The 27,217-nt window shown below is 37.5% G+C and overlaps 1 protein-coding gene across 2 annotated transcripts; it reads left to right on the top strand.

The window, feature by feature from the left end:
• Positions 1 to 1,280: 1,280 nt before the first annotated feature.
• Positions 1,281 to 26,851, top strand: LOC129768469 (homeotic protein labial). 2 transcript variants are annotated; one of them, XM_055770153.1, is made up of 5 exons: positions 1,281 to 2,389; positions 24,780 to 24,866; positions 25,083 to 25,255; positions 25,508 to 25,680; positions 26,673 to 26,851. In XM_055770153.1, exons 1-4 carry the CDS (start codon positions 1,507 to 1,509, stop codon positions 25,670 to 25,672), a joined length of 1,308 nt encoding a protein of 435 aa, XP_055626128.1. In that variant the 5' UTR covers positions 1,281 to 1,506; the 3' UTR covers positions 25,673 to 25,680; positions 26,673 to 26,851. The 2 variants fall into 2 exon arrangements, with proteins under 2 accessions (XP_055626128.1, XP_055626127.1); XM_055770152.1 differs by having other exon boundaries at positions 25,490 to 25,680.
• Positions 26,852 to 27,217: the final 366 nt, after the last annotated feature.

Here is a 27,217-nt window from a genome sequence, read left to right as displayed (position 1 = left end):
CGATAATTGCGAATGAAATTATGTAAATATAAAATTTTCATTATTTAAAAAAATAGTACAAAATAGTGTACAAATAAGTAAGTTGATGTTTAAAAAATCTATAAAACCCACTTTTTATGTGTTTTTTTCATTGATACAACTTCTGTGACTTAATCAGTTATCTGCGTTTTTGAGTATGTTTTCAAATATAGCCAAACTCATCTGCATTTTTAGGCTGTGCTCACAAAAATTGCTCCGCACTCAAACGAGCAGTTTGAACTGCGTAGAAAGATAGATAAATTTCAACATTCCACATCTTGGTCGAAAGCACGCCGAAAGGATTGTTTGAACTCATTGAGAGCTCAAAATCTCTATAATAACACATGAAAAAATGTAAAGGAGTAATAAAATTCTATTTGGTTCCATAATTATGAAAAGCCGGTTCCTTTGGTTTTCAAATGTTTCATGTCAGATCACTGCAATGAAACTTATAAACGAACATAGATGTTGTATTCCATATTTTGATATATTTTAACCGTACATTTCTATATCACTGAAAATTTAAAAAAATTAAAATTAAAAAAAATAATTAATAAATGGTTCTATAGTTATGAAGCAAAGTGCACATTCTACGTGTTGTTTTCCGTTCACAGCAACATCATCGTTTTCAACACACCAAAACAATTTTCGAGAGTATTGATTCCCCTGTTTCAAAGTCTGAAATCCATCTAATCTGAAGAGTAATTCATTTTTATTTACTTTATTTACATACGTACTCATTGATTAGATCAACAGGTTAGGCTCAGATAGTCTTTGAATCATTTGTTAAGATGCTATAATAATCGAAGTCTAGTGGCTTTAAGTCAATTGGTTAATGCTTCACGAATTATAGAAGATATATGTGTCTAGCGGAATAAAAATAAATAAACGGTACTTTTCAACATTTGCCAACATTTTAGCTCGTTGCAAATGAAACTCAATGCACAGTCGTTCTCCGCAATGAACAACAACAACAATCTGCATGCTATTGGGACACAAACGCTCCGCCCTCTTTATAATTGCAAACTGCATTGAGCATGAACGATACACCGTGATATTCCCCTTTCGATGATGCTATTGGATCAGTGGAAAAGAGAAAGATGTCAGAAGCAGGATTGTTTTCAAAAACGACGTAAGAAAGAGTGAAACAAATATACAACTGACTGTGTGAGCAGGGTAGATTACTCATTGTATAGTCTTTTTACGTAGCGGTTCTGCCTTCCAGTATAAGCTAGAGAAAACGTTCAGTCTGAAGAAAATCGTTCAAGGAGAAACAACTTCGCGTGCTTCCGTCGCAAATCGATAACAAAAATTAGTGTGCAAATTCGCTGCTTTTTATTGAAATTGTGTTTACATGAAATTTTCATTCGAATTTATCGAAATACACATTGATATTGTAATTATGTCGTATGAACTGGAATGTGAATGATCATGTGAAAAGTTTTACATTGAAGGGGAAAAGTGATCGCGTATGTTTTTTAACTCAATATGATTGATGTTAGTGTATACGGAAGTCATGCAATGCACGCAAGTGGTTTTCAAAACAACGAGTTAGGATCAGATGGATATACTTACTTTTCATCGAGTCATCATCACCACCAACATCACTATTATCATCAACGTCAAGCAATAACTGATTTTAGTAATCCGTCGGAATCGGCATCCTTCGGTTCCCATTCGAGCGGCACAACAAACAACATTGGCAGCAACTGTACAAACTCACCAAATCCTGGCCCCCAACCTCCATATTCTCATAGTCACTTGTATAGTCCTTCGGCAGTTGAATATGGAATCACAACATCGAACTCCCCATCGGATCTTTATTTTGATAGTGAAACACAAAATATGTTTTACAACAACAGTCAAGCTGCAGCCGGTTCGTTTCAACAAACAAGGATTATCAGTGCTGACAATGGCTTAAGTTATACAAATCTAGATTACATGTACAGCCAACAGGATAGTGGAGATAGTCTAATAAATCAAGAAAACAAGTTACATATACATCGGTACGGAGCATTTGGCCTAACCGGTGAACCGGTGAATTCTAGCGAACTTCCATTCAATCACCCTTCTATTCCAAATTCCTCTTGGTCTCATCAGTTGTACACAGAAAATAATAACCATCAAGTGCAACAGAACTGTGTAACAGGTATCGCAAATACCGCCAATACACTCGATTCACACGCGCTGAGTTCTGCTCGACTAGAAACGGATACTAAAATCACCACTGGGAACAGCTCTAATGCCAATGACAACGAAAGTAATCCTTCGATACTTCAATTAAGACATGACCACGCGCAGCAACAAAACCAACATAATGCTCCAACATATAAATGGATGCAAGTCAAAAGGAATGTGCCAAAGCCTCAACGTAAGTGTTTTTTACAGCAAATCAATTAGTCAAAACTTATTTATCAGATCTTCATAGCGAAGCTTCTTCCATTCTTCTATTATTTTGTCTTCTGTTCTTATACAATTATTATGTACCTTATAGCGTCATCATATCAAAACCGCACACTGTTTTGATAACAGACACAACAATTTGATACTAAATAACAGCACGTTTCAATTATTTACGAAGATTTTTTTATGAATTAGTATTGCAATTTTCACCGGTAAATGTTTAAAATGTACTGCTGTATATTTTCAGTATTTGAAAATTTCAGGTTTGAAGCTATATCGATTAGCTGTAATCAACTTTCCCTACATAGAAAATATGTGTTAATAGAATTTAGTATTCTGTATGCTAATCATTGCAATGACATTGATATGCATACACTTGAACATACTGATTTTGGATTAGCTGCCATTCTCATAAAAACTATTGTTAATTGGTATTTTTTCCCAAATATGTTTTCATTCAACAGGACCTAGACTTCTCATGTATGCGTAACAATTCCAACTTGAGGGTGGAATACTCAAGTGTTGGTACTAATTAACAGACGGCTCGAAAACGGAGCGTGCATTAATATAAGATTTTAATCGCTGAACATAATTATAATATTTCCACGTCAACTGACATGCAAACCTCAACTGCTTTGCTATATACTGCTTTGCCAGTCTGCCTGCCACCCTATTGTTTGAATGATGTTTGTTGGCGCTACACAGGATCAATAAAATAATTAGCAGCGGTGTGCTGTATTTTAACTAGTTTAGGTGAAAGAAGGAAAGGTAGCCTTGAAAGGTGTTGTAGATAACACGACCAAATCAAATATTTTTTTTAAGCTGGGTAACAATGTCATTCACCTTCTACATATGAGGTCATCGGAAAAATCGAAAACCCATTTGACATTCAACAATTCAATTTCTTCGTGTGTTCCGTATTGCATTTGCGTTATATAAAAATGCATCAATTGCGATCAAAGTTGATGTTTACGCTTAAAAGTGTTTCTCCGATAATATACGCACTTATATTCAAATGATACTGTTGAAAACTATTGGAAGGCCTAGAGCGGAGCAGGCTTGAAATGTATGCTATTATATGCTATGCTATTATTTCGAATGAATGCTGATGAATATGGTTAATGTGTGCAATTTTTCCATAGTCATTTAATCGACTGAAAAAATAGAATGATTGAAACAAATAAGACATTGGAAGGACATGGGACGAAAATGGTTGGCCTAGAACTGTAGAACATTATATTCATATTATTCAATGACAATGTAATATTACAAATATTTTCACGGCAATTTATTTTTCATACTAAACATGGAGTTTCATTACTTAATGTATAACCATGTTCAGAATTTATTTTTCCTGCGTGAACAGCATTATTCACTTGAACTAGGCTCTGCATATCTAATAAATGGTTCGAGATGCACACCATTATTTCGTAGCGCAGAAAAACATGGCTGGGGATTTTGCAGCTACGAAATTTTCAAGCACGCTCTGTTCGATTCAACCCCGATCAGCAGGGGTGCGAGGGGTTGCGTACAAACACACAATATCACCTCGTTAGACATTCAACATAAATTTCAATTTCAAGGTAATAATGTTTAGAATTCTCGTACTATTCTATTTATTTTATTCGACTGAACATTGGTACTGAATACATTCCATAATGAGCGAGACGTTTCAATTTCTTCTTCGTACAGAAGAGGTCTTGAATAATAATTTCCGGAATGATTACAACTTTCATTAATTTTTTTTTCGTTTTAAAAACCAATTCGAGTCATGCTTTAAACGTTCAGCTATTTCTACCGTTTTCTTATAGATAGTTTTAGGTATAAATGTTGATCGAAATAAATAAAATGTAGATTTCATACAACAAATGAGCATAGCTCGATGCAATCATTGATTGATTTGATATTAATGATTGAAAATGTTAGTTAAGGTGCCAAATCCTTCTGTTTCGCGGAATTCTTTGCTTTCTGCTTCAATTCGAAGAATTCTGCGATTGAAGCGTATCAAATGCTATCGAATAATTATGGTTAGGGCATTACTAGTGAAATAACGTGTCGTAAGTATTTTCCACAAAGATTCCAATTTTAACATCGAAGACCGACGAAGTAAACGTTGGAAAAGAAAAAAAATCATTCGGCATATTACATCCTCAAGACCCGTGTCAAAATCAGAAACGAATTGGCACGTTTATTGCTAGTGACTCAATAAGCTACTCCTAAACATAATGGAAATGGGTTCAAAAAATCAACAATGTAATGGGAATGGGCTAAACCAAGGAAATCGGGTGCCATACGAATTAGAACCGAGAGATGTTGAGCGGCGTTAGATTGGAAGTATTATATATATAGTATATTGGAAGTCGGCTGCAGGGCATTTTGACCAGAGAAAGAAAATTGAGACAACTTCATGCAGGAATTTGTGAGGACTTACCGGTTTTGCTTCCACCGTAAGTGAAAAATGGAACATCCACCACTCCAAGATGCTCTATGTTTGGCTTGGCATTGTCAAAATCTACCAGTATTTTTCACGCGTTTCATCCTAAAATTGAAAGATGAACGGTTGTAACATGGTGAACATGGTGAAATTATTTTGCAAAATGATTATGCACACATGTTGAGAAAGTAGTCAGTGCATACTAATAATAATACATGGGCTGAAAAGTTCAGGGATTATTCAACAGATGGCGCTATTAAAAAAATAAACAAGATTCATTTCGAAAGGTTCATCTGTCACTAGCTTATGTGTGAAGATTTATGATATTTCGTTCATTTGTCCACAAACTACAGTTGTTTAAGTCTCACTACCTGAACATTCGTATCAAACATTGTATTTTGATGGGAAAGACTGAACAATCAATGCAGTGGTTGACGAAAAATTATTCCACTTCTGCTTCTTCGAGAACAACAATTTTTCGGTGGGTTAGTGAATTAATCGACCGTACAAGCCCCGCAGATGCACCACGCTCTGGAAGGCCAAAAGAGGCTACGAATCCAGAAATAAGTGCATCGACTCGTTTTGAACGATCTTAAAGTGAAGTTACGCGAATTAGCTGAGGCCGTAGGCATTTCAAAAGAACACGTGGGATACATTTTGCACGTCATTTTAGACATGAGAAAGCTATTCAACAGCCGGTTTGCCGTTGTTGAAGCGTATTCGTGTGGACTTCCTCGACGTTTTGTGACATGAATGAAACGTGGATCCATTACCACATTTCTGAGTCCAATAGGCAATCTACAGAGTGGCACTGAAACATATTCCGAAGACTTAGACGTTTCGTGCTACAGAAAGGGAATCGAAATATTGGAAACTGTGTATTGCCCTCGAAGGAAACTATGTTGAGTAAACTGACCAGCATTTCGACAGAATGTCCCGCGTTAGATTACGTCCTGCGAAACGTCCCGCATTTGGCAAAGTGAAAATGTCCCGCGATATCAATATATCAATATATAATATTAGAAATTAGTAAAGATCATGTTGATTTTCTTAAATGCATGAACCTCAAAAAAACATTTATTTGGCAGACTGTTCAAGAATGCTTCCAATGAATCCGAAAGTTAACAGGTTAAACCAGTTTCATTGCACCGAAAGTGTACTTCTCGTTTAGAGAGTGTCAACTGGGAACGACAGCAACAAAATTGGACATTTTTTTTATAAAAGTGTCCTATCGATTCGCAGGGACCGACGTGAGTCAGACGAAAAATTCATTCTCGGTCGTATAGCTCCGTCGGAGCTCAACGTGTTAGATAAGTCGGAAGAACTAGTGGATGCTGGACAGAAAGAGGCAGGGATGTTTGATGAAGTAAATGAAGTGCCAGGCGGACTTACAACCGGAACCTCAACCATGGCCGATGAAAAGATGTATGTCGACATGTTCTTTAACCTTTACGTGGCTCTAGCGGTAAGCTGTTTCTCCTTTTAGTCCATGAAATTATTGAAGGAAATCTACCCGGTCCCGGTCCCCTGCCATTCGTTGAATTCTAGCGTCAAGTAGGTTTCGTCATTCATTATGAGCACGACATAGCGCTTAGCCGGAAAGGGGTTTCTCACCAGCACCTACACCTACTTCATCTGACGCTTCCGCATAAAAATGTTCATTCTGGCCAGATTCTTCACCGCCGTTTGGCCGGTTGTTTCGATCTCCCGGCTAGAGGAGCAGCAGGAGAGGATGTTGTAAATACCAAATTGGTTATATCCGGTGGACACGAAGTGTCTAAGGATGTACATCTTCTTCGCTCCGGGTGAAGTTGGCAGTGTGAAAAAATCATAAAGTTGCTTGAAAGCTTTCGCCAAGGCTACTGCGATTCAACAGCGTTGAATCATTTGTGTTGAAGCCTTAATAAAAATAAGATTCAAGGAAAATTTGTTCCATTGTATTATCTTTTCCAGTTTTTTTCTATCGCCATCCGAAATTATTCATTTTTTCTAATGCATGCGTTAGCACTATTTTTTTTTTAAATGAATTTTCGAATTTTCAAATATTTTATTCGGTAATTTGAAGAAAATGGTTGAATTCGAATCGTGGTTTCTAGGTTTAAATGCTCTGACTGAGCGAGTATTTTTTTTCAAACGTGAACAACATCTGTACCACCGAAAAGTTAGGACTATGTGCCGATAAGATGAAAGAAATAATACAAATTAGAGGTGAATGAACTGAAAAGTTTAAACCCTCTTAAAGCCAAAAAGAAGAAGAAGAAGAAGATAATACTGATCAGGTTTAATTGCAAGGACACATGTTAAGAATTTCATGAATAAATGTTCAAATGACGTATATACATAATTCTGGTCATTTTGATGTTGAGGAATAGTACAGATTTGGTCAAAAACGATTGTCCAGAAAGTAATGGCCAGCGAAGAACAAAACCAGGGATTAGATTAAATTTATATATTAGGCGTACAAATATGGTCTTACGGTATTATGACGTAGGACTACGTCTTCTACATCTTCGTTCTACATACACAGCGGCAAGGATGGAAAACAAGGGAGCATGATGTGATTTACGATTAATCGCAAACTGCACAGATCGCAATCTGTGCAAACTGCGACTAACTATTAATCCTCACCCATCATAACCAAATGATTTTCTCTTGGTAACTCTGAGTTGACCAAAGCATTGCTATACTGAAGCTAGTTCGAATAATTGAGTTACTCTCCTTCCTCGTTTTGTTTTCAACTCCTAACAAGAATTTGCTCCATGGGAATGAGTGTCTCTATGACGTACGCTTTACGATTACGATACTTCGATGAAACTGGGTAAAGTAAAAAAAAAGCGCTACAGCAGATAGGACAACTATAATGTTTAATGTTTCACAGAGAATTTCTCAGATGGTGTTTAAATTAATCTACACACAATAATCCCCCTCAAATCACTAATTTTATGAGTTAATGTAAATGCGTTATTGGCCAAGGCTATTACGACATCGAACATGTGGTCTTGTGAGATATATTTTTCCGCCAGCCCAAATACAGACCACTTTTTTCGGGGCCGAGGTATCTAGAAAAGACCTTGATTACCTTGAATTAATCAAAAAACATAAATTAGCGCAAATATGTCAACATGTGTTTTTTTGTATAAGCACGTAAATATTTGCTCATAATTTTTTTGGATCGTGGAACTCTACACAATTTGTATGCAGATAGACTATCCACAGTTTGTGGGGGGATGGAATACTCATACAACTCAAATGGATAATGATTATCTGCTATCACAAAGCTGAGAAATTTTTTGACATTTTGTTTTACTATTGATTCATTCAAAAAAAAAGCTTTATTTTTTTTTATTTTTATTATTATTAGTTAAATTTTTTCTTATCCTGAGACTGGCTCACCATATTGCACTGCTACTAAAACCGTAGGCTAACTTCAAGGATATTTTTTATTCATTTTCGGCGAATAATCAATAGAGTGCCGTGTTATGAAACATCAGAATAAAGGGTGTGTAACATCAAATTGCATCACAGAAAAAAAAATTTCTTTTTATTCATACTTCGAGCCCAAGCCCGTATGCTCGCACCTTCCTCTTTACCCCGTCCATAAGGTTCTGTACAACGTCAAGTTGTAGTTTTTTTTTAACAGAAATCCATTTTCTCTAGAAGTCCACCTCCGATTTGACAACTTTTGGGTTCTTCTGGAGGGCCTGCTTCATAATCGCTCAATATTTCTCTATTGGGCGAAGCTCCGGCGCGTTGGGCGGGTTCATTTCCTTTGGCACGAAGGTGACCCCGTTGGCTTCGTACCACTCCAACATGTCGTTTGAATAGTGGCACGGAGCGAGATCCGGACAAGAGATGGTCGGGCCCTCGTGCTGCTTCAATAGTGGTAGTAAGCGCTTCTGTAGGCACTCCTTAAGGTAAACCTGCCCGTTTACTGTGCCGGTCATCACGAAGGGGGCGCTCCGCTTTCCGCAAGAGCAGATCGCTTGCCACACCATGTACTTTTTGGCAAACTTGGATAGTTTCTGCTTGCGAATCTCCTCCGGAACGCTGAATTTGTCCTCTGCGGAGAAGAGCAACAGGCCCGGCAGCTAACGAAAGTCCGCTTTGACGTAGGTTTCGTCGTTCATTACCAAGCAATGCGGCTTCGTCAGCATTTCGGTGTACAGCTTCCGGGCTCGCGTCTTCCCCACCATGTTTTGCCTTTCGTCGCGATTAGGAGCCTTCTGAACCTTGTATGTACGCAGGCCCTCCCGCTGCTTGGTCCGCTGGACGAATGAACTTGACAAATTCAGTTTATTGGCGACATCCCGGACCGAACTTCTCGGACCGCGTCTAAACTGCTTAACTACGCGCTTGTGATCTTTTTCACTAACGGAGCATCCATTTTTGCCGTTCTTCACCTTCCGGTCGATGGTTAGGTTCTCGAAGTACCGTTTTAGTACTCTGCTGACCGAGGATTGGACGATTCCCAACATCTTACCGATGTCCCGATGTGACAACTCCGGATTCTCGAAATGAGTGCACAGGATTAATTCACGACGCTCTTTTTCGTTCGACGACATTTTTCCAAATTTACGAAAAATTTACAGTGAAGCATGGCCAACGTGATCTATACACTCTTATCTGATTATAAGCGAAAGCTGAAGATATAATTCCTAAAAATTCAATTTCTACAGCGTTTTTTCCGTGATGCAATTTGATGTGACACACCCTTTATATGCTATGTGAGGACCACACAATTATTATCAGAGTGAATAAACGTCCGTCTTTTTCACTGACGGAGCATCCATTTTTGCCGTTCATCACCTTCCGGTCGATGGTTAGGTTCTCGAAGTATCGTTTTAGTACTCTGCTGACCGTGGATTGGAAAATTCCCAGCATCTTACCGATGTCCCGATGTGACAACTCCGGATTCTCGAAATGAGTGCGCAGGATTAATTCCCGACGTTCTTTTTCGTTCGACGACATTTTTCCAAATTTACGAAAAATTGACATTGAAGCATGGCCAACGTGATCTATACACTCTTATCTGATTATAAGCGAAAGCTGAAGATATAATTCCTAAAAAATAAATTTCTACAGCGTTTTTTCCGTGATGCAATTTGATGTGACACACCCTTTATTCCAGTGCCGTCAGTTCACTGAAATTATTCGCATACCGTTTGATGATAAGGTAGGATGTTGATAATCATTTGCTGCAATACATATTGTTCCAACAGTATTCATTCGACAATATGAAGACTGAATACCTGAAATTAACCAGATTCAACCATGCAAATCTGCGGTCAAAGCAGTATGTACACTTGAGAGATGCAACAAGTTTGAAGGGATATAAAAAAAAGTCGTTCGATAAATCTACTGCCACATATGTCGGAAGTCCACGATACATGAATATCATACGTCCATACTATTTCATTACATTTATCCGCAACGAAGAACGTAACCACACAGAATTGAATTAATCAAATATGTGATCCGTTTTATCTACAAAATAAAAAAGGGTCTGAAATTCAATCGAATTCGAAAGGTGTTTCGTGAAGTCACTAATTGAATTACTATTGGAAAAATTATTTGGAAAGAAATGTGAATGTTCAGAATTATTGGAATCTAAAAACAATTTTGGGCGGGATGAGATTCGCCCAAATCTGCTGGTAATAAAATTAATCAAATGCATCCATTACCCGTCTGCTGTTTATCGGGCGGGAGACGACAGCAAAATAAATTCGACACGAGACTGAGTCAGCCACTCACTGCGGTCTGTGCAATAGAGAATTAAAAATCCCTCGATGAGTGTCGTAAGATTTCAGTTGTTCGTCTCTTGTTACACTTTCCGATCAAGAACTCATCATTCGCTCTATGGAATGGGATTAATCGTTTGTGCCTTGCACTCACGATAAAACTTGAGTAGCAGAAGTAATGCTTCGAGAGTGCAAGCAGTGGGGATTCCGCTTTCATATTGCTTTTTTGAGATCTTGGTAGCTCACCGTTCCAAGTATTCTCTCTGTGTACATATGAAGAATAAAAGAGCATCGCCTGCTGGGGGTGATTTAAAAACATCCGACTAGAGGGATATACTTATTCATTGATCGTTAAGTGTGATTTTGACGTAGGACTACGTCTAACCGGAAGATATAGGGGGTGAAATGGAAATCTAGGCACTGAACAAGTAGGAAAAAAATGCAAGATTTGGAACGCTTATAACTCGAGCATTTCTCAATAGATCGCAAAGGTTTTTGCATCAATTGATAGGAAATATATCCACGCATCTATCATAACGAATAACATTTTATTTTTCTTGAGATAAATAATTGAATAATTGTGAAATATCAAGCATTGTCAAAATGCACTATGTGCCCATTTTTGATTGGTCCATTTTGTGCTCCTCAAATCGTACCGACCAAAACGGGCAACCAGAGCAGCAGCGAAATAGAATGAAGCACGATTGGAAAGGAAAAAGAAAACAATGAACGAAACATTGGTCGCAGTCTCACACATGCGTAATTCTCGAGCCAGCCAGTCAGCTTAAAAATCCCCGCTCCGCTGCCGTAACGATCATTCTCATTCAAACCGTACACCACATCGGTTCGCATCACAACACATAAACAAACCAACCCAAGCAGCCATGTCTGGACATGGTAAAGGAGGAAAAGTGAAGGGAAAGGCAAAATCCCGCTCGAACCGTGTTGATCTGGAAAGGGTAGCTAGGCCGAGCGCGTTAGTACCAGTGCACCAGTCCACCTAGCCGGCGTTATATAGTTTCGGCCGCTGAAGTGATCGAGTTAGCTGGCAAAGCTGCTCGCGACGATAAGAAAACCCGCATTCGGAACAGAACACATTCGGTTCGGTGGACATCAAGACAACAGGCAGTTGCAGCGAGTGGCGAGTGGCAAACGCAATCGCAAAACGGCATCAGGTAGCAGAAGAAAAAAGTTTGTTCTTTATACAAACTGCTTTGGTGGCAAATCCAGAACAAGGCGGCATCGAGGGCGTTCGAAATGGTTTTTTTCAAAACCACAAGTTCTAAGTTTTCTAAATTGGAACCATTCCATAAAACAAGGCGCTTTTCAGGGCCATTAAACCTTTCAAAAAAGAGTTTAGGAAATACAGTTCATTGCTTTCTAAAACATTATCCAAAATAATAATAAAACACAAATTGATTTTTTCATAATTTGTTTGCCAGGATATGACGAGTATGTGAATTTGGCAGTTATTCTGAGCTTATTGATTTTCACCAATTCTTAAATTGCTTCTAGATTGAAAGTACAGTAATTTACACTTATCTCGACATTTAGCTAATTGGACGGACCAGTAATGCGACATATTTAGTTGGACATTTTTGTAAACATAGAGTTCGGGGTCCAAATTATGACCCCACATTGAAAGTCGACACTGTACCACTGTCATCGCAAATGTTCAATTACAGGTTAAAATTACCTCCAATCCGATACTGAGTGGTGGTAATGCGACGTGCCATTGAATGTAATTTACTGTAAAATATGTCACAAGCTGGATGGGAAGAAATTTTCCAACTGTGAAAGCTGTGGCGAGTGGCAAATGCAATCGCTAAACAGAAAGGTTTAGCCGAACAAGATGGGGATATCGAGTGATAACAAAACAATAAACTCTTTAGATTGAAGATAATTTTGTGATCCTGAAAAGGACCCTTTTTAGCCTGCATGTGAATCCAACGAGCGAACAAATCGTAATGAATGTATTTTTCTTTCTTTCTTTTTTTGTTTTTAAGAGGCTTTAAACTTTGCAGTTCATTCGCCTCTAGCCCAGTGAAGAGCCACAATAAAACAAGCCCAGAGGGGACTGGCGAAAGGGAAACCAAAAAAAATCACTCATCAAATCTGTCCGCTCGACACTCGGTTAAAGAAGAAGGTAGGAAGGGATCCTATGCTTCATAAGATATTTAATATATGCTGTAAAGAAAAGTAAATATTTACTGATCCGAGGACCGAAGCAGTGACGAAGCACAAATGACCTAGACTCCAAGCACAGGGCGTGTTCCAAAAACAAAAAAACACAAAAAAAGGCCCTTCTCAGGAGGATGGGAAGGAAAGGAGTGGAAAGGATTTGGGTGGGATTAGAGGAGTGGAAGGGGGTGGGAGTGGTATGGGAAGGAAAGAGGGGAGGAGTAGGGTGTGGGGTGGTTGTGAAATGAAATGAAATACAGTTTGAATAAAATATAGTGGTTTTGAATTTAATGGTATATAGAAGAACTGAAAAATGGAGAGGTTTATTCAATGAATTTATCCTCCTTGGTGAGTGTGGCTGTAAAGTTAGGAAATCAGTTAAGTAATGTAATAAATGGAATATATATGTGAGAATGTGTATTAATAGATGCGTGTATATATATGTATGTAGGTACATACATGTATATACACACAAGAACACGCATACATGACCGTGAAGTGGCGAACTGTAATAAATGAACAATTTCAAAAGTATTTAATGTTTCGATTTAGATTTTACCAAAGAAGTTGGTTTCTTTCAGAAACGCAATAAGATTGGTTTCTTGGGTCTCGTCTCTACTGAGGATATCTCGGAGACTCTGACCTATATTGTGTCGGGCTCGAGCATCTTTGGTATGTTGGCATTCTAATAGAAGATGGCTAACGGAAACGGGTGCTACGTTGCAAGCACATTGGGGTTTTTCGGCTCTGTAGAACAAGTGTGAGTGGGTGAAGTTAGTGTGCCCAATTCGAAGACGGGTAAGGACTCGCCTTTCCCTACTATTGAGACGGTCCTCCCAAGGGAGAGTGGAATTTTTGATTTTATGAAGATGAGTGGGACGGCTGTTTATCCAGTCTATGTCCCAACTTTCACGGACTTGCTGTTTTACCCAGCGGACAATGTCAGATGGAGGACAGGGCATGTCTGGGGGTTCTATTTTGCTGCCCTTGCCGGCCAGTATGTCGGCGGCTGTGTTTCCGCGGATTCCTGAGTGACCAGGAACCCAGCAGAAGGAGATGTTTTTATCTGAAGCAGCCTCTTCTGTTTGCTTAATCCATGGGTGTTTGCTGTTTCCACTCAGAAGATCGTGGAGACAGCTAGCTGAGTCGGAGAATATTGTGGTAGGAAGAAAATCATGGGTGCATTCTTGGGTAGCTATTAAAAGGGCGAAAGCTTCCGCACTGAAGATGGAGCATTACGGTGGAAGAGAAAAGCTACCAGTGTATCTACTCTCAAAGATTCCACATCCAACTCCATCGGCACTGACTGAGCCATCTGTGTATACCTGGTGATTAATTTGAAAATTGGATGCAGCGAGGTTATTGAAGCAGGCTTTGGCTTTTGGAGAAGGGTCTCCCGCCTGAACTGCCTTGAACAGTTCAAGGTTAATGTTCAGCGGTTTGACGTTCCAATTTCTTCCCGTCGCAGATGAACGTTCACATATATCGGGAAGATCTTTGTTCGTAAGATTTTTGAACCATGTTTTAGCCCTATTTATTAATGGGACATTGTGGTCGCTTTCGGGGAGTGACAAGTGACGGATGGCTTTATTAGTGATGGCTTTTGTTACCAGGTGGGTGAAGGGAAGTTGCCCACTTTCTGCCATTACAGCAAGAGTAGGACTGGAGGGAAAAGCGCCAATTGCGAGCCTTATTGCTTTATTGCAAATTGGTTGAATGGTGTTTAACACCTTGTCCCCTCCACGGCGGAAGGTGCCTATTCCGTAAAAGATTTGTGGGACCAACCAAACATTTTCAACATTTATCAGCGTCTTTCTATGACCAGAGGCTAGGTTGCCTGCGATAGTCTTGATGATGTTCAATTTCTTTCTGGTGGCTATTTTGGTCTTTTGGGAATGTGATAGGAAGTTGAGTTTCTTGTCGAAAGTAACCCCTAGTATTTTCAATGTCCTCATTTAGGGATCGGGATTTTGTTGAGCTGAAGATAGGTTCTCCTTCTGAGAGCTTTTCCGATATGTATGTGTTTGGATTTCTCCGGGGAAATTTTGAAACCCGTTTTTAGAGCCCAGTTTTGGATGGAGTCTAAGGTTTTTAAGTGTTTCTCCGGCACGTTGCATTAAATGTAATTTACTGAACAACATGTCACAAGCTGGATGGGAAGAAATTTTCCAACTGTGAAAGCTGTGGCGAGTGGCAAACGCAATAGCTAAACAGGAAGGTTTAACCGAACAAGATGGGAATATCGAGTGATAACAAAAACACAACACCAAAGGTTCTTTTCAGAACCATCAACATATTCATAAAGAGTAAACAGTAAACTAATCCATTTTTCAGGTAGATAGGTAGGTATTCACGTAGGAGAAGAAAATAAAACAATATATTTAAAATATATATTTAACAAAAGCTGTCCCCTTTGTATAGTCCTACGTCACTCCGGTTATGTCCCCGACATTACCCACCTGTCTTTTTTACCATCCCTGCACAGCGGAGAGAAGAAATATTGCAACTCAAGATCCACCCTTATTTGCTACGAAAGAAACAATTCGCGATTTCTATCACACAGTCTCGTTCCACCCAGTGCGCTGTCAACGACTTTTACTAATGGCATTTCCTCATACATTTTTTCTATGCATTTCAACTTTATACCACTGCGAATCAGTTTCATGTAAATCGCTCGCTCGAAGTGAAAATACAATGCTTCCTCCACGGACACTGAGTAGAGAGCAAATATTGCAGTTTGTGCCACTTAGTGCAACCATTCATTCATCGGCGTTTGTCAGGGCTACTAAATATTTGTAAAGAGGTAAATCACAACAGTTGCTTCGTCATCAAACCCAGCAACAACATTGTTTAGCATAAATTTGGTTGTCATGTGAACGAATATTACTTGAAATCATAACAACGGCGTAGGTTGCTATGATATTTTCGGGCGGGAATATCACACGAGGATAAAAATGAATCATCAACCAACCGTCTTTAGTTGCTTCTACCATACCACACAAGTAGAGGGGCCAAAACATTATACTAAAGAGTAAATTTGAGAATTTCGATGTTTCCTGAAATAATATTCGAAGTGATAAATGAACGAATAGAATAGAAAAAAATCTGTCGTTTTACGTGAAAAATGCGGTCGTGTCCTGGACTAGCCCCTAATTTTTTTTAAATAAAAAACATTCATTTAAAACATGCAACAACCTTCGGTCACTTTCAGGCAATACACGAATTCCACTTTGGTAGAATTCTGGTTGTTTTGAAGTGTTCCAATTATGAAGTTATCAATTTTTATACTTCTTCATAACATTGGTACCACTTTTCATAAAGAGCGGACGCCATGGAGCAGAGTAAGTTATCAGAGAGAGCATTGTCAGGGGAAAAATGTCAGGTGAGGTAGAACCTCCCAGTTCATCCTTTCTAGATAATTATTTGTAGATCCATGAGCATATAATCTGGCGTTATCAAGGTTCAAAAATATGGTGTCGTGTCTATCCTTTTCAGTCATTTTTACTCCAGAGTGTTTAGTAACCAATTCTAGTGTGCAAATAGCAAAGGACCTGGCTGGGTAAGGAAGTAAAATGTGCCCAGACCAAATTACCCGCTCTATGGAAAATAGTGTATAGGGTACCAAATAAGAAATTTTGACTATTTTTTTAACTCCTATGAGGTGCTCTATAGAATCTATGGTAAAAAACGTACTTTTCAATTTTTTGCACACCATTTTCGATAGCTTCGAGATAAAAATTTGAAAAAAAAATCTGAAATTGCGTGTTAATATGGTGTATCGAGAAGTAATATCAAAAAATTGTTTCATCAAAAATTAAAGTACTAAAAAATCTTGAAACCTAAAAAATTCGAGGAATTTATAGATTCAGTACTACTCTAACTCGTATTTAAATGTATTTCTATGCCTTTTCTAGATATGTGTGATTTTTTTCAGAATTTTGACAGTGTTGCGCGATACAAAAAAATATATAATTATGAGTTTTTTCATAATTTTCACCGTCCGAATTTTTTTCATCTTTATGAAATCGATGATTAATAAAATAGTGTATTTAAATTCATATGATAATCTTATTAACATCTGATCTATTTATAGAATTTTTGAAAGTATTTTTGTCTTAGTAAGATTCACGATGAGTATTATATCTTCTCCAAGCTTTTGACAATGTCGTGACAAATGAAAAAACAACGTTTTTATCCATAGCTCTTATAGTGTACCATATAGGGTAATTCCAAATGAAATCGTCCTAACAATGCAGATTTTAAAAAACATGTATTTTTGATTCAAATGAAAGTTTGTATTCCGTTTGGGTTGGAGGAAATATGCGGTCATATTAAATTTGGGCATGGGGGTCGTACTGGACTTTCGCCAGGTGTACAAAGGGAATCTCTCCAAGTAGTGCCTGTAGCTCGTGGTTCATACGTCTGCGCCACTCTCCGCTCTCCGTTTGTACACCACCAAAAATAGCGCGTATGTCCTCCGTGAGCAGCGTCACAGTCTCGAGTTCATAAAGGACCACTGGTCTTATTAAGGTTTTGTACACCGTTAGCTCAAAGTATGTACGATTTCCAGCTTGAATGCGTCGTGCGCCTGAATGCGCACGTCGGATTACATCCTCAAGGGCTATATTATATAGCATACAGGATAGTCCATCCTCTTGCCTTAAACCTCTGCGTGATTCAAAAGGGCTCGAGAGTGCCCCCGAAACACGAACGTAGCACATAACTCACTCCAAGCTATCTTTGGTCAGCCAGCCGCCCGCTCCGGGTCAGACACTGTCGTGTGCCGCTCCTACAACTACTTCAACATAATTTAAACAAATTTAAACCAAATAATGATTTCTGCGTATCCGAAATGATCAGAACTTTTCACTTTAGATAAACAATGATTTTGTCGCTTGAGACACCTATGCGATTATTCAAATACCATGAGACATTTATGCAAACAGTAGTTCTGATACTTATGAAAAATCTTTTCCATTACACCGAAGTGTTACAATGGCTTAATTCTGCTGTTATGATTTTGGTCCCACATTCCTATGCATTCAACGCAGTGCGTTGTCTTGTGCGGGTGACTACTTTGTTTGATATTGAGTACCGATATCTATTACTTATAGGATCACCGTATTAGTTCGTGAACAGGATCACTAAACATCAAGCTTCGTTTAGGAAAAGCATAAACTGATGCTTGGTTGAGTAAAATATAAGATAAGCATGGTTTCTTGCTGTGGTGGCTGAGAGCAGATAAACGACCAGAACGGTAAAAAAGGTATGGTGGCTGAGAGCAGACTATCAGCCTTATCTGTGACGAGTAAACCCAGACGTCTTGTGGGACTGATCACCCACTAAACCAAATCCTTTACATGTAGGCTCATTCGGTAGCATTGTTACAGTGTGAACAAAAATAATAATATCGGAACGGCAGCGTTAGGTAAAACCAGGAATCCAGAAACTGTAACGCCAGACTAACAAAAGGAACGAACAGTGAATTTATCAATACAGTGAAGATATCATAGCTGTTAATGTTGCTGCCTAACGGTGTTCATTATATTTTAATCAATGTATCACATTAAAATAATTTCAAAAATCAGTGACGTTATTATAGTCAGTAATACTTCGGCTAAAAGTTAATCGCATCATTCAACCATTGCAGCTTCTAACTGTTACCAAATCTTTCAATAATGAAAACAGAAGTATAAGTCAACAGGAGCATTTGACTCATTCAACGACATTGGTAAACATATACGGTTGCGTAATGTTGATCGTTTTACTCTTGTTATTTGATATCTTATCCAGGATCAGAAGGGGATGAAAGCAATCCAGTATAAGATATTAAATTTCGTCACCACCGCTCTTAGATTATATTTAGATAACATCATGAGCCATTATTTGTTTATGTATTAAGCACAATATGATTTCTCTGCTCCAATAGTGAAGCATAATGCGAAAACACAACTTCATAAATGTATTACATTTGAATGTTTCTTGGATGAACATCTTTCAACATGCGTAATCACTACATAAATATTGATTCCTACAATAATATATTCTATGAATGGTTGGTTTGCGTCTATTTTCCGTGCAAATATTTTTTTGTGGCAAGAATGTATGCTAAGCCTCAATTCCATCGAGGCAGTTTGCATGATACATATACAAGTCAATTATTTTTGCTTCTTGGAGTGTATTATTTTCTACATGATTGGTCTTGTCTAGCAATATTGGTCTTATCCAATAGTCAGTCAGACATTGCAGGGACTACGGCATTTACTGACGGTTATTATAATTCATCAGAATAATGGAACAACAAAACTATTGATTCTAAAATCAAAAACATCTGAAGAGATATGTTCAAGCAGTATACTAATTTACGGTGGTTGAGGTGAATTGAAATAAAAAATTGCACAAGTATCAACAAGTAACGTATCAAATGTTTTTCGATGTCGCCTCGATGGAATCGTAGATGAGCAGCATGGAGCTCGAAATCGGGCGACAAAAAAAGATAATTTTGACTCCTTTTCATGTTTGTAAGAACTATAATTATTGTGTCTTAGTCCACATCCCGTCTCGTGAGTGGTGATTGTCCTTACGTGAATACAAACAAAAACTAAATGATTGGAAGATTTGGCTTCAAAAATTTTAAATATTGGAAAGGTTTCAAACTAAAATATTTCCTTTGTGTTCCATTGCCATCAATGGCTTCCATGGTTGAGTGGTTGCGTCACACACACGGCTTCGATTCCTGTTCTGGTCGGGGGATTTTTCGTCAAATAAATTTCTTCTGGCTTTCACTGTAGTCACGCGTTTTGTAGAGCTTGCACTTTTTGAAGCTTGAAGACACTCCTCCTTGTAATGTTGTCCATTCATATTTGCTACAATGATGGAAACCTTTGTTTTCTTTTCACAACTACAAATATCTTGTCAAATTGTAAACTTGCGAGAGAAATTAATTTGCGAAGACTAATTTGAACTTACCTGCAGAATCCCCCTTACTGACGGTTATTATAATTCATCAGAATAATGGAACAACAAAACTATTGATTCTAAAATCAATAATATCTGAAGAGATATGTTGAAGCAGTATACTAATTTACGGTGGTTGAGGTGAATTGAAATAAAAAATTGCACAAGTATCAACAAGTAACGTCAACTTGCGAGAGAATTTATCTGCGAAGACGAATTTGAACTTACCTGTAGAATCCCCCTTACGTTCAGCCAGGCAATATTTTTGACTCGGGATTTGTCCAGGCTTGCAACATGCCACGCCGGGCGTGTCACAATTGATTTGTTGAAAAAAACGTTCGACGATCGAATAATCATGCGTAATGAACCCGATTGGAATATTTTTCGTCGGACTATATCACTATATGGACTACACGCCGAGAATCCGTAGACGATTGGTGTCTTGGAAGACAACTTTCTCTGACTTCCGAATCAGTCGAAGTGACCTTATGATGGAAATCATATTTAAATTAAAGTGATAAAAAGATACCTTAAAGCCTTTCATGGTAATTAACACCGTTTATTTAGAAGTTCTGTGCCTCTATAAAATACCACGCAAGAAAAACAATTATATAAATATTAGGCTGTCAAAAAAGTCCTGTGGTATTTCCGCGAGGTGTCGTTGTAAGCGCGTAGTTCTAGTTGTATTCATTGTATCGAGTCATACTATAGCTTGTTGGAAAGGTATTTTTGCGCGCTATAATATAGTCCTTGACAGTGTTTTGTTTGGTTAAGTCGTTCGTGAGTTATAGTGTCGCAAATATGGAGCAAAATAAAGAGAAAATCCGACATATTTTACAGTACTACTATGACAAAGGCAAAAATGCATCTCAAGCTGCCAATAAAATTTGTGCAGTTTATGGACCCGATACAGCTTCCATTTCCACCGCACAACGATGGTTTCAACGTTTTCGTCCTGGTGTAGAGGTCGTCGAAGATGCGCCACGCTCCGGAAGGCCTGTCGTCGAAAATTGCGACAAAATCGCTGAATTAGCCGAGAAAGACCGGCATAGTAGCAGCCGTAGCATCGGCCAAGAGCTGGGGATAAGTCATCAAACCGTTATTAACTATTTGAAGAAGCTTGGATTCACAGAGAAGCTCGATGTATGGGTGCCACACACGTTGACGCAAAAAAACATCTTTGACCGTATCGACGCATGTGAATCGCTGCTGAATCGCAACAAAATCGACCCGTTTCATAAGCGGATGGTGACTGGCGATGAAAAGTGGGTCACTTACGACAACGTGAAGCGCAAACGGTCATGGTCGAAGCCCGCTGAAGCGGCTCAGACGGTGGCAAAGCCCAAGCCCAGGAAGGTTCTGCTGTGTGTTTGGTGGGATTGTCAAGGAATAATCTATTATGAGCTGCTTCCCTATGGCCAAACGCTCAATTCGGACCTGTACCGCCAACAACTGGACCGCTTGAAGGTAGCACTCATGAAGAAGAGGCCGTCTTTGATAAACAGAGGCCACATTGTCTTCCATCAGGACAACGCCAGGCCACACACTTCTTTGGTGACGCGCCAGAAGCTCCGGGAGCTAGGATGGGAGGTTCTTTCGCATCCGCCGTATAGTCCGGACCTTGCACCAAGTGACTACCACCTGTTTTTATCCATGGCGAACGAGCTAGGTAGTCAGAAGTTAACCACAAAAGAGGCCTGTGAAAATTGGCTATCCGAATTTTTTGCCAATAAGGAAGCGAGCTTCTATAACAGGGGTATTATGAAGTTGGCATCTCGTTGGGAACAAGTCATCGAACAAAACGGCGCATATTTGACTTAAAACAGATGATTGTAACTGAACAATGAACAAATGAAAATTCAAAAAAAATACCGCAGGACTTTTTTGACAGCCTAATATGACATTGCATTAGCCCAAGTCATATTTATATAATTGTTTTTCTTGATAAATCATTTTTGCTAAGAATTTAAAAAAATGTTTTCAAACAGATAAGGTTACGGAACATTTTTAGCGCATCCACAGAGAAGTGCCGTGAATGAGTTTCAATTCCGGTTTCTACTAGTTAGCCGATTAATAACTAGTAGTTTTTTGATAGCTTTCACGATGCGATGAAGTTTAAAATTGTAATCAAACACAGAAATTTCGGGAAAAATATTTCAATGGAAAATTTTATGCTTTAGGTGTGCATAAAACTGTAGACATAACATTGTCCAAAGAAAATAAATGAAATAGTGTTAAATCACTCGATCTCGGTGACCAGTTGTGAAAGTCATTTCACGATATTATCGAAAGCTCGAATTGAATCTGTCGAACTGCCAAACGTGCAATAAACCCATCGTAACTGCGGATGTATAGAATGTCGTATCATCTTGTTGAGAAATAATATCAACACTATCAATTTTAACAATTTTCGGAAAAGCAAATTCAGTTCATTCACGGTAGGGGTAGTTAGGGCATAGTGATCACCCTAAGGAATATGCCCATTTCCAGCGTCCACATACCGATTCAATTCCCGTTTCTCGAAGAATATTGTAGTTCAACTCACTGTTCCTCAAGATAGCAAACGGCTTTAACTATACAAATTCAACATAGTACACTTTTCATCATTTGAAAAAAGGTGAAAAACCGAACTTTTTTTTTGCTTGGAGGTAAAGTGGTCACCTAGGGGAGCAAAGTGGTCACTCGCACATATCAAGCTAAATGGAATAGATTTATGCGTTTTTTTTCCAAATTTGTTCAAATCATACTTGATATAGTAGGTACATGTATGAAATAAACTTGGCCTATTCACCTAGAGTCTCAATTTAAATTTTCTCATGTATATAAAAACGTAGTAAGAAACACATAACGCTCCGCCTAATGAGGCTTGGTTTAGTGAGAGTCGCATATTTATCCAAAGTCAAAGCCACAAAAGGATCTTTTTCAAGAGCAGAATGTGATGCGGTATCTCAACTTTAGTAAACAGAACGATATATGACCACTTTGCCCCCAAACATCAAAATAATGTCTATGCTAATTGATCGCTGAGATTAAACAAAATATCTGTTCACCTCTCCCAGAATATGTTAACAGTCGTCCAAACTGATGGTTTGTCCAATAAATCAGTTTAAATAAACTAAATTTCCTTAGATACCATGCGCACAGAACTACGGCCGAATGGCTATCGAGGGAGCAACTTCTGTTTTTATTTATATTTTGATATCCGACAGCTCTACTGAAGTACAGGGTGACTCAAAAGTCATTAAATTCTTCAAACATAAGGTGACTATCAATATGGCATCTATAGTCAATAGTTATACTACCAAACGAGCAGGTAACCACCTCGCCCCCCATAACCAATTTGCCCCCACTACCCCTAATTGTTCAATCCTCAACTTTTTAAGAGAGTGCGGCCCGATTGTACCATAACAAAAAGCATACCAAACGTTTCAGCGAGAGATGTACCGAACTAATTTACCAGCAAAAATTCTTTGGAAAACAACAAAACGTCTCGTTATGAAAATCTTCCAAACGTTTTGGATGTGTGAAATTTATGATTAAATGGAAAACCCGACTGGAGACGAATGACTGCTTACGTTCTATTCATAGAATTTAAATGGCATGGGAATCTAACTATCTCTATTGGGAAGCAGTGTACATTTCAAAACTTGTACAAGAGAGGCAACCAAGGTGAAATGCACCTCCAATAAATTATATAAATTGTAGCGTCCATCGCTAGTCTTTCTTTTGAAAATTTTTGAGAACAATTTTTCAAATGATTTTTTTAGAAAATTAGAAAAATGGATGGAATAGTCGTGGTTCTCACAGTCATTCTAATTGATTATTAATCATTTACTGCTTAAATGATACACGAAAAAAATATTTCAGATATGAAATTCCGTCCAAGAGCGATGTTTCTGATTTTGAACCATGTTCAGAAGCCATTCCTTGTTATCTCGACATTATGTCAATCCAAACGAAAGTGTATCGATGGTTTCTATTTCGCTTTTTTGCTGGGGACTTTGCTTATCAGATGTTCAACAAATATTTGGTAAGGTTTATTATGTTTCAGCGTAGATAAAGACTTGGGTATTGGGCGAGTTGAATTTCTCGCCCAATAGAAGCTTACATTTGCTCTATGATAAAGTTTGCTACCGTCCGAATCGGCTATATCCGTACATGCTATTTAAACGTTTCGAAACGAAACCAAATGCCGTACAATTATTCGTCATTTATCCACATGTGGTGCAGTAAAGTGTTCGAAGATACGGATTTTGAATATACTTAAGCACTGCTTCTTTTGCCATGTTGCTGTTACGTAATATTCATAATTGATTTTACTTTAATCATAGTTTTAAATGGGAATTAGAAGAAAAGTCCAACATAGAAATTTGTGCTGCATAATATACACCTCAAACAAAACCAAATGCCGGGGAAGTTTGACAGAGTGTATATCAACGATGCTATTGTTACTGAAGCTATTATTGCAAGAATATCTGCAATAATCATTGAAGAATGAAATAAATATTAGCTCAATAGAATTTCTGTTTGATCAAATTACATTTTTTGTTGCACCAAAGATTCCGTTATATAATTGCACCGTAACTACAAGGTTGGTGGTTCCCGTGGTCGGGTGGTTAGCGTCACACATATCATGGTAGGGTTTTCTAATTCTATTCCTGTTCATTCCAGGATTTTTTTTAAACCGCGTAATACGCGTATTCTCGAGTTTGCCATTCAGAATAAAATCAGGCCATGTTATTTCGCATAATACTTAAGCATTAATAAAAAGAAAATCATGCAACCAACACTACCTTGAGACGAGAATTAATTCTAGTAAAATTCCATACATATAAAATTAGAATTCTCATACTTCATAAATGACAGTGTATTCGTTGCAACGGTACACACATTGAAAAAAACTCAAGAATGGGAACGATGACTTCCGTCGATATCTTACTTTAGAATCTACCTTGTAAAAGAAAAATTATATTTTGTATTTAAAAAAATCACCTATTTTTATTATCTTTTTAATTTACTACGATGTATTTCTATCTCTCTAATTGCAGTACAGAAATCCTCGCAAACCATTTCCGATTTCCATATAAATCATCACATGGTTGATCCACTACGAGGACTAACGGAGCACAGTTTGAGCAAGTATTTTTTAGCGTAAAATAATCATAAAATTATATTCATAGTCAATCATTTGTGTAACTTATATTTGACGAATATTTTTCAATATCATTAGTTTAACAATGAAGATAATGTGTCGTTCATTAGTAGAAGTCTCAATAAATTGAAAGTAGCAGTTTTTTTCATTTTCAACTACAGTCGAAATTTCTTTAATTCGTTTCCATATTTGGTTCTAGATAGTGCAGTGCCGCACCAAACTAATTTCTTAATGAATAGCACAAGCACTGGACGTACTAATTTCACCAACAAACAACTAACGGAGTTGGAAAAAGAGTTTCACTTCAATAAATACTTAACTCGAGCAAGGAGGATCGAAATTGCGAATTCTTTGCACCTTAACGAAACTCAAGTAAGCCAAATCCTGATTCAATTATTTCAATTATATATTCCAATTTTTTGTTGTTGTCAATTCATTCTGTTGTATTCGTGTTTTCATTATACCAAATCAATTATACTCTTCTCATACTCGTTATTTTCTAAACAGTGATAATGTCACGTTAATCTAAAGCTGTGATATCCAACGAATTCCAATTCAGAGGATGATGAAATTTTAGCCTATGGTCAAGTATCTATTCATTTTCAGGTTAAAATCTGGTTTCAGAATCGCCGAATGAAACAAAAGAAAAGAATCAAAGAGGGCTTAGTACCGCACGACGCCCAATGCCCGTCGCCAAAGCACATCGCATCTAGCTCATCTGAAAGTACACCCGTGAAGACATCAACTGTTGAATGTAATGATAACAGTCGAGAATCTACAACCTTGTAATTTGTCATGTTAGTATTTACATGAAAAAAACAATGTTTTTAAAATGCAATTAAATATTAGATGTTATTCTTCGTGGACAAGTCTAAATTTCTAGTACTATATTTCTTTATTTCTATATTTCTCAGTACTATATTTTCATTTTCAATTATTTAATTAGTTATTCTATTCTTTTACAAAATATTAGATTGATTAAAAAGAAATCCATTATTTTCTCGCTAGATGGCTGTAGTGATCGATGTATCGTATAATATAGTATAATAATAAGTATAATAAGAACAATTTCAAGATTATGCTCGTTGTCAAGGTGACATTTTACACTTACAAAAATTATTTTCAGTTTTTTGTTCGTCCATTTAGTTGTGAATTGCATTGTGTTAACAACGAAGGTCGCCTAGAGATGAACCAGCCTTTGGCTGAAAATCTCTTTAATAAAGAAAGAAATAAAGAAAACAACAAAAGTCAACAAAGAGAATTATCGGTTAATTTTACAGTTTTCCTTTGACGAAGACGAAAATGCAAGCCAGAGAAATTGTGAATGGTGCTTATGGTACCGATATTGTAAAAGTTAATTACGCACAATTCTGGTTTCTTCTTCTGATCAGGCATTTTTTATGTTAAAGATGCACCTCGCACAGGCAGGCCCGTCATCGAAAATGTCGATAAAATCACCGAAATAATCGAAGTTGACCGGCGTGTTAGTAATCGTAGGAGGAAACAACAGAACGGTGCATTTTTGACCCAAATCGGACAATCCGAAGCATATTTAATAAAGCTTAGAATTAGAACACAAAAATAATGGATTTCTTTTTCCCCAACCTTCAGCCTTACTTGCATAAGAACTTTTAAAATGGGTTTGTAATAAAATTATTCCAACCATTTTTTTTTTAATTCCAGAAAAACATATTATTGTTTCAGTATACAGTAGTTTACCAATTCAGTTCCCAAAGTAATTATTCACATGTTGATCCTAACTACTTTTTTTTTATTTTTACGATTTCAGAGGAGATTATCGACGCGGGACTCACTTTCATCACAATTAGTTAAGTTAGATCTTAATAATGAAACTCGACATCGAATGTTCCTGTAATGTAATTTATTTGATAATCTAGTAGAAATAAGTAATTACAAACAAATGTTGTACATTTAAAATCAAATTACATTGAAAATAAATTATGATTCAAAATACCACTATACAAATACAAAGTTACAATACTCATTCATGCACAATTAATTTTCTTACAGCTTGCAGCATTCGTGACTTGCAGGTTATCAGTACTGATCGCTTAAATCGTGGCTAGAGCTAACAGTTTATTTATCATTCCTAATTGTTTCATCAAAAAGTTTTTTTTCGGTGAAAAGGGTGAACATCATACTTTTTACACAAATGTAGTTTCTAGATTTCCATTCATGTCTTTGACATACAATATATACCAAGGGAATTCCAGAATAGTGTTTTTTAAACATAAGAACTAAATTTAATAAATTTAAATATAAGAACTCGTTAAATATAAAATATTACTGGGTCCTTTGATATGTGTTACCGAC

Source organism: Toxorhynchites rutilus, chromosome 2 (genome assembly GCF_029784135.1).
Source record: "Toxorhynchites rutilus septentrionalis strain SRP chromosome 2, ASM2978413v1, whole genome shotgun sequence".
Classification (NCBI taxonomy): Eukaryota; Metazoa; Arthropoda; class Insecta; order Diptera; family Culicidae; genus Toxorhynchites; species Toxorhynchites rutilus.
This window is presented reverse-complemented; position numbering and strand designations above follow the sequence as displayed.